Source organism: Pelecanus crispus, chromosome 1 (assembly GCF_030463565.1).
Source record: "Pelecanus crispus isolate bPelCri1 chromosome 1, bPelCri1.pri, whole genome shotgun sequence".
Lineage (NCBI taxonomy): Eukaryota > Metazoa > Chordata > Aves > Pelecaniformes > Pelecanidae > Pelecanus > Pelecanus crispus.
The window spans coordinates 142,281,055-142,294,586 of record NC_134643.1 but is presented as its reverse complement, the minus strand read 5'-3'; the positions used below and the strand labels follow the sequence as shown (position 1 = coordinate 142,294,586).

Sequence of the window (13,532 nt, the reverse complement as noted above, 5' to 3'; positions counted from 1 at the left end):
TAAAAAAATGAAATGCTTACACTAACTGTAGCAATGATTCAGTATTAGCTGGGCCTTTAAAGTGTTTTACCTTTTACCTTTACCTGACCTCACCTCAGGTGCTCCAGAATTGGTATCTGTAGAGCATTCTTTTCACTGGGTAAGCACTACAAAAGGAGTGGATAAACAGCACCGCTTTCTGCTGGGTGAGATGGCTTCCCGTTCCTGCAGGCCCAAATCCTCACCCTTAAAGGCTTGCGTATTTCCTTCGGTTCACTGAACCAGCAGGAGAATTCCAGCGTAGGTGGACATAAAATAAAGCCAGTGATTACATGCAGTCTCTTAAACTGCATGGAACTTTAACTTTCTCTCTAAAACAAGAATTATATTTAAGGTAAGAAACTACTCTGGACTCATATTGCTTTCTTTCCCTCCCTCCCATCCTTAATACAGTGCTACAGGCATTTCTCACGGAGACATGGATGAAAACTTCTGGTGAACAACAGCTACTGATTTTTTTTTTTAAAATTATTATTATTACTATTATTACTACAATGAAAATGTTTTTAAAGCGGCTTTCTATCTGTAAGAAGTTGTACTAACTGTTAGGCACAAAGATTGCAGGCTGTGTAATCATAAATTAATAAAGCTGATTTTTGAGCTCTCATCACTTCAGTCATTGACTTCAAAGCGGGAGCCCTTATGTGTTATTAGAATCGTAGAATCGTCTAGGTTGGACAGGAGGCCCTTGCGTGGGGTGAGAGCAAGGACAAAGCAGAGCAGAGCCATGAACAGGCATGCTCAGGTAGATTGGCTTTGCTGCTGCCTTCCTAGAAAGGTTAACAGCTTTCCAAGTGGTGCTCCCCCCACCCTTTCCCTCCAACTGTTACAATCTGTAGGTCAAAGTAACAGCATACAGGGAACAAAAAAAAAAAAATCCAATCACCATCTGTTTTTTTTAACGGTGGCCTGCAGAGACCCTTGGCTTGCGCAGTTTCAGAGAGCGACAGAACCGAGCTGACAGCAGGGGAAACAACCACTTTTAAAAGCAGCCATATCTCGTGTATCACCTTGTTGGTATTAACCAGCCCAGAATGGAGAGAATCAAATAAAAATGCTATTTAACTCATCTTTATTTAAGCTTTGTATTTTGTAGGTAGATTATAGGCAAGATCATTAAACTTTATTTACAGTATAAAATACAGTAATTTTTTTTTATCAATGAAGTCATTTTGGGTGGCAGCATATATTGCAACTTGCACTGCGGTTGAGGCTGCTCATCTTGACCTAACTACAGGAACATGAAGCCGAGTTTGACAGAATTTAGGGGCAAAACCCAACGCTCCGTCTTGTGAATTCACTGGCTGTTGAACCATGATGTACCGAGAATGTGGCAGAAGTAAACTTTGCTTTTAGCAATGAAGAGAAAAAGCGATTCAGTGGCTAGTCTAGTTTTACATGCTGCTTCATCTGGTGGTGCAGCAACGCCGGCATTTACAAAATTTCTAAGCGGCGACTCCTGTTTGATGTCCAGGATGGGAGGGGTAGTGCGTGTTGCATTATGCTGGCCTGGAACAGCTACCACTGCTTCATGCTAGAAGGCTGGCCGACTTACCACGCGGAAGCGTACGCCTACAGGGCATCCTTTCCCAGTACAGGAGCAAACGGGTACTACTGAACAGAACGCGTTTAAAGTCCGATAGAGACAGAAAGCACAGCGATGCGGCTAGTACAGCGTAGCTGTAGGTCTGGTTTCAAATAAGCGTACACGAGTGTTGTCTATTATCTACAAATATTTATTTTAACACTTGGATGTAACTACAGGAAGCCCTTGGCACTGATAGAAAATATTGATTCACTGTTAGATTACAAAAATTTATACATAGCAAAATTTAATGCTCTTTACATAAAAATATTAGACTACTTAAACAAAACTTCAAAAACTCCCAGTAGTAGCTACACTGAATTAGAAAAGAATTAGGCTTTAAGACACTGCCTCCGTTATTACCCTTATGCAAACACTGGGCTAGAACATCACCTGCATTGCCGTAGAAATGTCTCCTTCATGCAACAGGTAAGAACACACACGAGGCTATTTTGTCATATTTTTCTCTACATTGATCAAATTTGCCCCTTTTTCTGAAACTGTCAAGTTAGACTTCAATATTTAACAAAAAAGAATCATATTTGACGTTAATACCCCCCCCCCCCAAATGCCTTTTCTCTTAATACTGACTTGAAGAAATTTGTGCTTGCTTTGATTTATGTTCAGCAAACAGTCAAAAGTATCAAACCACATGTCAGCTTAACACGGGTATGACCGGCATATTTAATTTTTTTTCAAATGACTGATGTATTTTACTTTCCCCCCCAACATTTATATATATATATATATCATACAGAACAAACACCAAATATACCATCACTAATACTCAAGATATCACTGAATGCTTCTGAAAAAAACCATTAATTAGAAGGCAGACTTCTATGGGAAATAACTTTAAAATGGCACCAGTTTGTTGTTTGTGGGGTTTTTTTTTTTTCTGAACACCACGTTTTCTTAATGTGCTAATTAATTTGTAAAAAGGAAAACACATAAGCACTGACTATAAATTTGCTAAGCACCAAAGAGAGAGAAAGGTGGACATCCTGTATTCTGTTTTATGGCTGTAATTTTTATCGTTTGTGTAAAACTCTGCAAACTTTCTCATCCGCTCATTTGGAATAGTCAGCTCAGTGTCATTTTAATAAGGTAACACTTTTCACTTACTTAAAATGTAGGTTAATGGTCTCCTGCCACTGTATAAATGCTAAGACATTTATAGAAAATAAACATTAAGGCAAAGCTGACATTTATTTTCAAAGGAGGAGATCATTATCCAGATCTGGGGATCTACATTCCATTAAATAGCTAATAAAAAGATTAAAACTTGGGGCATCTGCTCAACGCTCACGTAAGCACCGGAGGTGTGACTGCTTCGTCATAAAAAAGTGGCACAGAAGTAGAGCGCTGTTCCTGCAGCCCACGGCGAGAGCGGGCAAAGACGGCCCTGTTGCAACTTGGGAACTGCTGCAACTGTGCTGTCGTGCGAGCACGAGCCGCCAGAAACCTCAGCCGGCCACGGTTTCATTTGGTACCTAAACCGAGATAGGAAATCACACCCCGTAGGCGGGCCTTTGCCTAAGGCCTGTACAGAGATCTACCTGCCTGCTGGTTTGGAGCACCTGCTGCGGTTTTGTGCAGGACGTCATGCTGTAGACCGTGTCAAATATTAAATACCAAAAGGCTCGAAGAAGAGGAATTTGGTCACTTATTGTGAAGTGTTGCCTTTTAAAATGCCTGGAATAAAAGCTCCATTCTCTGTATGAAAGGATGGAAGATTACCCGTGGGAAGATTTCCCTATGAATGTGTTCCAGGAGCTGGAATGTGAAGCTTTTGCACTTCTCTCTAATTTTGTTTGGTAGACACACATCTGTACTGCAGAGCAGCTATTTGTTGATTTGTCAGAGCGACAGAATTCTTCTGCTGAATTACTGTGGCAAGCATTTATGTGTAAGAATTGAGTTGCTCTTTTGACCGAGACTGGATATCCTGAAGCTCCTGCTCTTCTTTTGCTTTGATATCCTGGTAGGCCTGCATTTTGCTTGCATCCTTTAAGTAGGCCCAGTTAGAAGACAGTATCATGAGGAAGTGGATCTGGAAGAGAAGGGTGAGCATGATGGCTAGTGAGCATGTCAAGAGGCAAAGCAAGCTGCTAGTTAGATTAATAGACACTCTTTAAAATAACGACCAAAAAAAAGTTATTCTACGTTAATAAGCATTCTGTTATTTAAAACAAGCACAGAGGCTATTTTCAAAGATCTCTAGAATATGGCATGCTGATACTTCAGTTGGTTATTCACAATTTAGAGGAAGTTAGTATAACAGTACTAAAATGAGCTTACAGAGTTGTACGGGTCAATTGAAATGCAGAATGGGGGGGAAGCAGGAAAAAAGTTTTGTGCGTGGCAATTTATGTAATCGGGAAACTACGAGGTGCTCAGAAGGACTGCTTTCTAAGGTTGTGGTGTTGATGCATATCCAAGCCCCGATCCTGGTAATTCTTTTTCCCCAACAAGCAGATGAGAATTCCACCCTCCCCCTGAAAAAAGCCTGAAACTGTAAACAGTTTTATTTATGTGAACAAGGCTACATTAACATATTGAAAAATTAAACAACAAAACATGACTCCAAAACTAAGCAAAAGCATGCAATCTCTGGGTTAAGAAGTCTTAATCATATATTTTTTATAACTACATTTTAAACTTCCATTGTCCAACCTCAGGTGAAGAGCTTTATATCATATATAGCAACTGGCTCTTTTTGTATTATTACATTATTCTTGTGTGGATTTTTTCTAGTTTGTGCATTCATCTCTTCCCAACTTCTTTTCACCATACTTCGTGCAAAAAATCTACATCAGAAAACACTGATTCACTTCTCCTTTTTTTTAAATCCCAACAGTGTAAAAAGGTCTCTATGATTTATGCATGGTTTTGCTTCACGTGCAGTCATACTTACAGTTTTGAGATCTGGCTACTGAGAAATCAGTTACTAAAGTGCAAGCCATACGAGAAGAGAAGCTATTTATACGCTGTTTCTTACTAGTTCAGGGTCCAAAAGAAAGAACGTGATTGTTGTACGCAGAGCTAATGCAAGCATGTATTTCCTTCCAGAGAGAGCATGATTTGGCAATTACTTGAAAACGAAGTAAAAGAAAATAATCAACTTTATCATCCCTGCACTGGAAATACAAGCCAACCAATTCGTCATACCTGGGCTTCTGATTTCTGCCAAAAGAGACTGGCACCGCTTTACTGGTCCTTTTCTTTTGCATCATACATATTTTGTATGCTCAGGGGGGTTGCGTTTGGTGTTCAGGACGAAGAATAAATTAGTAATTCTGACCCTGAACTGTTCCAGTATTTGTTTGAGAGATGACTGTTAGAAAGCAAGTGGCGACTTGAAATGGAAACACCCCATCTTCAGAAGGACGATTTATAAACACCCCTACAGTAACTGAATCCTCTCGACATGAAAAAATAGCCAGATCTCATCCACATCATAGTTCATATACAAGAAGTCATTTTATTAATCTGATAAGCTAAATGATGCTTACTGAAGCTATTTACAATTACTGTAACAAAATTCAGAAAGCTAGACTTTTAGCCTAGGGTGTCAGTGGTATTTCAAGCTACGCAATGCAGCTCTGTACTGGGCTTATACAATTTAGAATTTAGTGCAGCAATCTTCCCGACTCTTAAACTTCAAAACAGCATAGTTATATGTAGTAGCCATCATGTAGATCAGCTGGTGGAAGAGAACAAAATACAGGAGAGTAAGATACAACAAGGTGACGGCTCAAGCCCATTTGGGCAACTGTTGATACTTTTACAACAGAAGTTACTCTGAGCTTCTTCCAGGGTGAAGATGCAAGATAAATAACTTGCCATTTATCCGGAGAAGATAACCTACATACAGACCTAAAGCTATTTCGTCAATGAACAGCGAGTATTACACCTAGATTTGGCTGACACGAGGTTAGAAGCCTGCAGCTAGAGGAAGCGTTAGACCCACGAAGCAGGTCATCTTGTTAACGTCCCTTTTTCCAACTGCTACCTGTAAGGGGCATTGCAGAGCGGGACTAGTCAAACTGCCTGGCTCCAGACAAGAAAGCCAAGAGGTTACCGGCAATTGATCAAATAAACTACAAAAATGAAAAGAAATCATAGGCATAAAAATAGAAATAGTGGGTAGAAGTATGATTTTCAAAGGACATGCAAAGAATTTTATTCTAAGGATGGGGGAGGTGGGTTAAGGTGACTTCTTAAAGCAAAAGTTCCGGACCTGCTGACCTGTAATGACCCAACCATAGCAGCAAATAACGGGGATTACAGCTCGCCCGCCTTAATGTCTAGTCTCGCTATTTTTAAGATAACATGGAATTTAATCTTAAAGCATCTTAAGCCTGAAAGGAACATGTTACACAGTAAAACAACAAAAAAATACTACCCACCAATGCTATGACAGTGGCACCAGCTCCAGCACAAGCCACAATGAACAGGTGATAAGACATGTAGAACTAGAGAAAAACACATGTTAAAAACATTGAAGTAATTGAGGATAGTATAAAATGCATTTCAACTGTTCTAGGGAATAAGGATAATAAAACCATCTTCGTAGCAAGGTATTCAAAGCTTTAGAAAATAAAAATCTTCTGAAATAATTTTCATTTTTTGGACGACCTAACAGAATTAATTTCAGCGTTGTGTTTAAATCAACCTCTTTATACTACTAGTATTAGTTTTCTCCGAAAACTTTCATCAAGTTATTTACTACACAGTGCGCAAGTGACTTGTAGGCAAAAGCTGCACACAGGTTACGTTTCTGTACCTCATTCGTGTTGCAGATGTTCTCTAAAATCGGGCCACAGGCTTTGCCAGGTACAGCATTCCAAGGGATAATACCTGAAATACCACAGCAAAAGAAACCACTAATTTTAGCAATCAACACACGCTTTCTGTTCCTCTCTCATCTTTTCCACCCACTTGCCAGTTGTGTTCCCATTCTGGGCATCCGCGCGTTGACCAGTACTGCTTTGAGCTGGAGGGAGGAATTAAAACAACTCACTCGAGTTGTGTGTGCTTCCTCCCTGCACTGAGGTGTGCTGCCAAGATATGTTCTCAGATGTGGTTTTCCCATATGGCAGCCAAATGGTTGGTTGGGTTTTTGCACTTCAGGTCCAGTCGCATACTGCCTACTCCCCAACTCAGCACTGAAAGGGATAATCTGCATCTCAGAGGTACTTGGCACCTTTCAGGATAGCACTTTCTAGATTAAGTTCTACTTGAACAAGTAACTACTGTAGAAGAGTGTGAATATGGAGCTAGAGGGGAAGAATTATAGAAGGCTTTTTTTCTGCTTTAAGCGTTCCAGTAGGTAAAAAAGCATTGAGTGAACACTGCTACAAGAAAATTCAGTCTGCTGCACCTCACATACTCCCAATTACTTTTCTTACATGACTGCAAATGTGAAAAGTTGACAGGATCTAGAAGGTTTAAAAGAACCTAAACTTTTAGGCCCATAACAGATGTAAAGCTTAAGCAAAAGCCATTTGAAACAGGAGAAAATCGCTCTGTCTCCTCCATATAACTTATATTTGAAACTCGGCTGGTTGGAATTAGCAACTCTGTAAGGGGCAAGACATTGAAATTATCTCAGGATGGTATGGCTTTCAAAAAGCTTTTGTAGGATTTACTTTAAAGCCAGCTTCTTCTCTGCAATTGCAATATATGCTTGAAGCCTTTTGAAGCTTCCACCCAAAAATGTGAGGACAGTTCAGTGACACAAGTTGTCTGTTAAGGAGTTGCTCTCTCCCATCACTCATTGAAACCCAAATGATTTTACGGATCAGAGAAACAGCACAGCGCTACATGGTGCTCGTACAGCTGCAAAAACAACCAGAACGGCGGAGGAGCACATCTTCCCCCTGCACTCCTAGGCTTTGCTGCTGACAACGTCTTCCCACCCTCTTGCTGTCAGTTGCAAACATTTAACTGATTTGGGACTTAATGCTTTTACAATTAATATATCTTATCTTCTCCTACTGGACTAACAGCCCAGATAGGAAAGCAAAACCAAGCCTTCTTACTTTTTCAACTCTGAATCCATTTTCCCAGCTTTGAACTACTTAGTCCAAAGAAACATTCCTAGAAAATGCTAGCTAAAATGGAGCCAAATGTAACAGTCACAAAAGCTCTTCCACACAAGGGAAGCTGAAAAGATTAACTTCAGGAAAAATTCACCTTAAGGAACGAACTGGTTGAAATGCCTGACGCTATTTTAAGCTACTGTCCCAGTCCTCTGCTACCTGCACCCCCCTCGGATTTCTGTGTGTCATCAGAAAGCAGTATAAATTCATTAATAATTAAGGCAGACTCTTGATTGCAGGTTTTTGGTCTTCTTACTGAAAGTAATTGTCAGAGCAAAGTTCAGGTGTTAACTTCACATTTAAATGTCAAAACAGCTTTTTGAAAGGAAAGAATATAGGCACATGGGGGTTCAGAAACCAGAATCCGGTTATCTATTTCTCAGCGCTGTTTCTAAGCAGTTTATTTTGAGGCTGATCTATTTTTAAACCTAATATTATAGTATTGGAAACCGCTAGAAAATCATTTTAGATAAATGACTTGCCAGTTCAGTTAAATTGATTGCATCTGGAAAGAGATCAGTGTAATCTGAATTAATTACAAAAGTAATAGCACATTCAGAGATAGAAGATGCTTTTGCATTTGGTTCATTTGATAAGGCCGAGACAAAAACTACTGAAGACGGACCAAGGAGAAAGGATAAAGCATTTAATCAGGATTAAAATGAGTACCGTATTGCCTGATATCCACGCAGATCTGGTCCCCTGGAACTGTCACATTTGTCTGAAGAGATTTGATGACTTCGCAAGTTGACCATATGTTATAGAACATAAAGACAGGCACAGTAGAGAAGCCAAAGACCCCAAGCCAGGCCACTCCAAGCACATAGGTGAGGAAAACAAACTGGGCAGAGAAAACACAAGCGCTTCACATTTATTCTTTGAAAAGAACACTTGAATTTTCCTTAAAAAATGCTTAAAAATAATCTTTAAGCATACTTTCAGAAATCAGTAAAAAAAATATTTGATTTCCAAGCACAAATAAAATCAGTATTCTCATTGCTTACAAATACTTTGGTAGTTTAAGTGCTACTGAGAAAGTAATTCAGACATTTCCTTTTTCATCAGCCTGCTTGAGTAAACAGCTTGCCCTCCTGAAAGAGCAGTCCCTTAATTTCTCAAGATTCTCAGCCAAGCAGGGATGCTGGTTGTAGGCTAAAACCAACAAAACTCCAACAAAAATCAATCAAAGGAGTTTTTTTAATTAACTGTAATGTACTAGCATTTCTATACAACTTGCAATCAAAACAACAGAGAGAATTGACGTTCACAGAGCTCTCCCGTACTCCCTGATTTATTGAAAGTAATTTGGAATGTAACATTTGAGACTACCTATTTTTGAAAACAGACCACGACCGTTACAGCAGCTCAGAAAGATTCAATTGATCTAATACACACTGCCAAGAAGAAAATTAGTTACTTCACCTTAGAGAATCATGGATTTTCCACTGAAATCTGCTGGTTTGGGTTTGCTCTTTTTAAAAAAAAAAATAAGATGTGCATTGTCTTTGGCAAGATCATAAGGTACGGCACTCATTGCTTTGGAAATCTCCACCTTCCCCCTCCCACTGGACCTCTTGCCTTTTCCCTCTTCTAAGTTTTATGGTGAAACGGTAGCTCTGGCAGCAGTTCCTAGCTCCCTCCTCCTGGTGAGACTGGGATTTGGATCCCACTGGGAAAGCGGGGGAATGCTGTTACATCTTGTGTGGTCCCTTTTCACTGTTATTTGACCGTAGGTGGACTGGAAAGGCTTCAATTCCAGCAAAGCACTGATGCTGTACTATCTCACTTGAAACTTGCGTGCCAGAGAAGAACAGCAAGGATGGGAAAGGCTCTGAGGGGTGGAGGTTGCCTCAGCCTGGCCCAGAACTGACAGACTGAACCTGCTGCAGCAGTGGAAGTTTGCATCCCCGTAGCTTTTTGTCCAGACACACTGAACAACACTGCAAACGTTACAGCAAAGGTTGAGCAACTGGTTAGATTTGAGAGTGAACGAAGGTGGTGCATGGGAGGAGGTGGAAGCGCTTGCAAAACTAAGGACCATAAAAAACCCAGCTAGCCTTTAATTTATACACAACTGAACTGAAATATCCTATTTCGTATTAGATAGCGTTATACACCAGACCTGTACGTTTTATGTGAGAATTGAGAATCTCTTTGGATTTCGGTAAGGACCAAGTGGAGCAGTTTAAAGGCTTTCTGTAGATAGACTCTACATAAAATGTGGTTTCGCATACGTACATGTGGAAGTGTGCATGCGAGGAAGCACACAAAGCCTTTAACTCCTAGAATAGCCAGGAAAAAACACACTCTCACATTTAATGTGATAACTGCGCGAAATGGCTATTCTGCATTACCACGGCCGACACAAATAATTTAGGGAAGTTGGAAGTCTGTCTTCTGTAATAACCTTATGCAAGATGGAAGGGACTACCTTTCAGGACCTCGCTCAGTAATGTAACGGAGGAAGAAGTAGAGGAGCTCTTGATCAAAGAGGCAAAAAAAAATCACTGCATGTCCAAAAGCTTGTTGTCTGTACCCAGCTGTAGCCATTAGTCTGTTAAGATATTGTATCTCCTTGCAAACCTTGTTCTAACCCTGGTGTTTTAAGCAGCTCTACCACTACACAGTGGCATACAGGCATTTGACTTGTCACCACTAACCACTGATGTGTCTTACCAGAGCTCCATGCCATTACTCAGCTGCTAAATTCTCTCCTTCGTTGTGTGGACAAATACAGGGAAACATGAAAACACACTTTTCTGTCATATTTCCATGTGTCACACTGGTATTTGTATAAGCAGCTGGCAATCATGTGCCTGCAACTACTCAACTGCACAAGCAACTGTCTGCACTAATGAGATGCAGGTATGTGTATGTTTTTACTGTATTTTGGGTATTTGGAAAACACTGCTTTAGATCTAATTTTGCTCCTCAGTGAAGATCACACTTGCTAGAAAAAGAGCGAGCAAATAGATGCTTAACTGGGAAATGATCAGATGTCTTATTTTTATTAGCTGTTGAAAAATTCAGTAAGTATCCAACAGCACAGTGGAAAACTGTTAACCCTCTTGAAAATAAACATGCATCTCCTTTGTACTTAACCAGCTGAAAGTACAGATTTTTTACGTACAGGATATAGATCGTATATTAAAATGCAACAATTGCATCAAAAGCCTCTTCTCCTTTTACCCACACTTTCCCGTGGGCGATCTGTCATACTGCTTAGCTTCCTCCATAACTACGAGCTTTGATTTCAGATTTTCAGAAATAGCTTTGAAATCCTGTCTCAGAAACACAGTTATGTTTCTGTTCTTGCAGAGTGTGCCTTAGGGAGCAACATGGATGAGAATCTGAAGTTTTATTTTTAGTTAAACTTTGTTTAAAATTTTGTTCTAATACAGAAGTACACTTAAGGGAAGATGGCTCGTAACTTTAAGGCTTTAAGTGTTCCAGCTTTGCGAAAAAGACTCACTATTGTATCTGTATGCCTTCTGCCATCTGCAAAAGCAAGACGGCAATATTTGACTCAAGTGCAAAGATGTTGCGAAGCTTCATTCATTACTGTTTGTCTGAAGGATCCAGACATCCTCAAGCAGAATTGACTACGGAAGTCAGAGGCATTACAGTTTGTTATTTAAATAGCTCTGCAAACAACAGCCATTTTGCAGTCTGCCTTTAAGCATCACTAGTGCGCTCCATGTGTAAGAGCACGGATTTCATTTTGTCTCCCATTGAGTGTTTTAAAGTTAGCAGTCTCCATCAACTTAGTTTAGACCAGTGGGTTCAGCTTTATGACAGGGGAGGCCATGGTAGCACCCTGATGGTCCCTCTGCAGAATTTGGATTTGACCAAGCATCCTCAAAGTTCAAAGAAGGACCAGCAACAGGGATTGACTCTAACCACCCGTAAGGAGTTAAACAAAGAAGGCAGCGATATATTGGTGTTCAAAAACATGGGAGTCAAACCGAGCCCAACAGTTTTTAGCAAGCAAAGACGAACATTCCCGTTTCTAACACTACTCACCATTCCACTGATGCAGCGGCCACAGGCTGTCGTTTTGAACTCTCCATGCAATTCCTTCACAGCACTTGTTGTATAAAAACCTTCTGCCAAAAGGATTATTCCATATAAGAAGAAAAATGATGCAATGCCATAAATTACATACTGCATCAGCTGTATTCTAAAATGGAAAAGAAAAAAAGACATAATCGGATTTCAGTCCTATAAAACCAAAGTCAGTCCTCCCAGATCCTAATAGGTATGAGATAACTCCTTTTCACGAAATACAGTTCAAGGCTCCTTAATGCATTTTAAGCAAGCAGGCTGCAGGAGAGTGCCGATACAACTATTCCGCTTCTACAGGTAAGCAATACTGAGGTGCATTAGTCTTGCATCCGCTCGAGCGTCCCCTGTTTGTGCTACAGTTCTTACACTGACTGGTACTAGTCACCAGCTTGAAGCCACAAACTTCATGCCTCCACTATGGAGATTTTTTTTTCCTGTTATTGATCCTGACACCTAACTCAGGGAATGTCTGTCAGGGACAATGTCAGGCTTTGAACTGGCAAAGGCTGGAGCTGAACTACTGGCTGAACTACCAGGCTCCATGGTGATTCCTTTGGCTTAGGGAAAGGAAGCAGTCCCTAAAATTCACCATTTCCACCTGTAAAATCCAGTTAATGTATGTTTGCAACAATTTGAAAATTCAGTGATACTTCTCTGATACAAAATTCAGCAAATGAGCAGTGACTTCTCCTCAGGAATGGTTTGCTCTACAGCCCAGGAGGGTACTTCCAAGTGAGCAGGTAGTTTCAGTGTCTTAAGTAACAGCAGCGTGGAGCTTCCCAGAATGTAATTAAGTTTTAAAAAACTGCAAAAAATATTTAGGAAATGCTTCCATTTCAGGTACTCTGGAACTGTCCTGAGGAAGAAGATTGCAAGGCACATGGCATAGGCACTTCTCTCAGATACGATTTGAGGCAGTTCTCAAGTCCTTAAAAATCTGCAATGACATGCTCATGGTCTTTTTACTCTGGTCAGAATAGGTAAATGGAAAGAATAATTTCTAAATATTATCAATCCGATTCAATGAACCTGATTATTTTAGAGGACCAGAATGCCATATTGTTCATACGACATTTCTTCTGGTCTCCAAAAGTCATACTTTGTTATTAGCACAACTCCTCCAGAACTTAGCCTTCTTAAAAGTAATTTGAATATTGGGATGGTTATTCTGGATGAAGCTATTCACAGAACAGAGAGGTTAATTTTATACATCCATACTGCCAGTTTTATAAGGATAAATATATTTTTCCTCATATGTTTTTCTTCAATTCTTACCACTCTCCACTAAGTAGCTGCTAGCATACATGTACATCTCCAAGGAGCATCTGCATGTTTTAGCTTAATTTAAAGAAAACTGATTACTACCATTTATACAGTTAAATGTTACCCAGACAGAGAGCACACCCCTTGTATCAAAATAGGATATTGCTCATTTAAAATTACATGTGGGAAGTGTTCTGTTTATTTTCCAAACTGATTAAAAATAACAGGCTAAATCTGTTGCACCTGTGCTGTAAAGCATGAAAAAAATTAAGTCAGCATTTGAGAGAGAACAGAAGAGTTCATTTCACTGTCATTAATAGTCTAGAAGGAACTCAATGCATGCTACCAGAAATTAGTAATATGAAACCTGGTTAAAAATCCATTCCACAAAGGGTGCCCTACTAGTATATTTTTCATTTGGTGCCCTACCAATATATTTTTCATTTATTTTATGTCTCTTTGGCCTTAAATTA

At 39.9% G+C, this 13,532-nt stretch overlaps 2 protein-coding genes across 6 annotated transcripts in view; one reads left to right on the top strand and one right to left on the bottom strand.

The window, feature by feature from the left end:
• Positions 1 to 497, top strand: part of OFD1 (OFD1 centriole and centriolar satellite protein) — a 35,138-nt gene extending 34,641 nt beyond the window's left edge. For both annotated transcript variants that reach the window (XM_075719350.1, XM_075719359.1), the window contains one exon: positions 433 to 497. In XM_075719350.1, coding sequence (XP_075575465.1) covers positions 433 to 478 — 46 coding nt within the window. In that variant the 3' untranslated portion in view covers positions 479 to 497. The remainder of the gene's footprint in view (positions 1 to 432) is intronic.
• Positions 498 to 3,527: 3,030 nt separating this feature from the next.
• GPM6B (glycoprotein M6B) overlaps positions 3,528 to 13,532 on the bottom strand; it is a 30,846-nt gene continuing 20,841 nt past the window's right edge. For 2 of the 4 annotated variants that reach the window (XM_075719369.1, XM_075719380.1), the window contains 5 exons: positions 11,755 to 11,911; positions 8,401 to 8,572; positions 6,414 to 6,487; positions 6,037 to 6,102; positions 3,528 to 3,677 (listed from right to left, as the gene is read on the bottom strand). In XM_075719369.1, the coding sequence (XP_075575484.1) occupies positions 3,528 to 3,677; positions 6,037 to 6,102; positions 6,414 to 6,487; positions 8,401 to 8,572; positions 11,755 to 11,911 (619 nt within the window). Of the gene's footprint in view, positions 3,678 to 5,249; positions 5,331 to 6,036; positions 6,103 to 6,413; positions 6,488 to 8,400; positions 8,573 to 11,754; positions 11,912 to 13,532 lie in introns of those variants that run through there. The other 2 variants (XM_075719374.1, XM_075719381.1) reach the window with 1 other exon arrangement.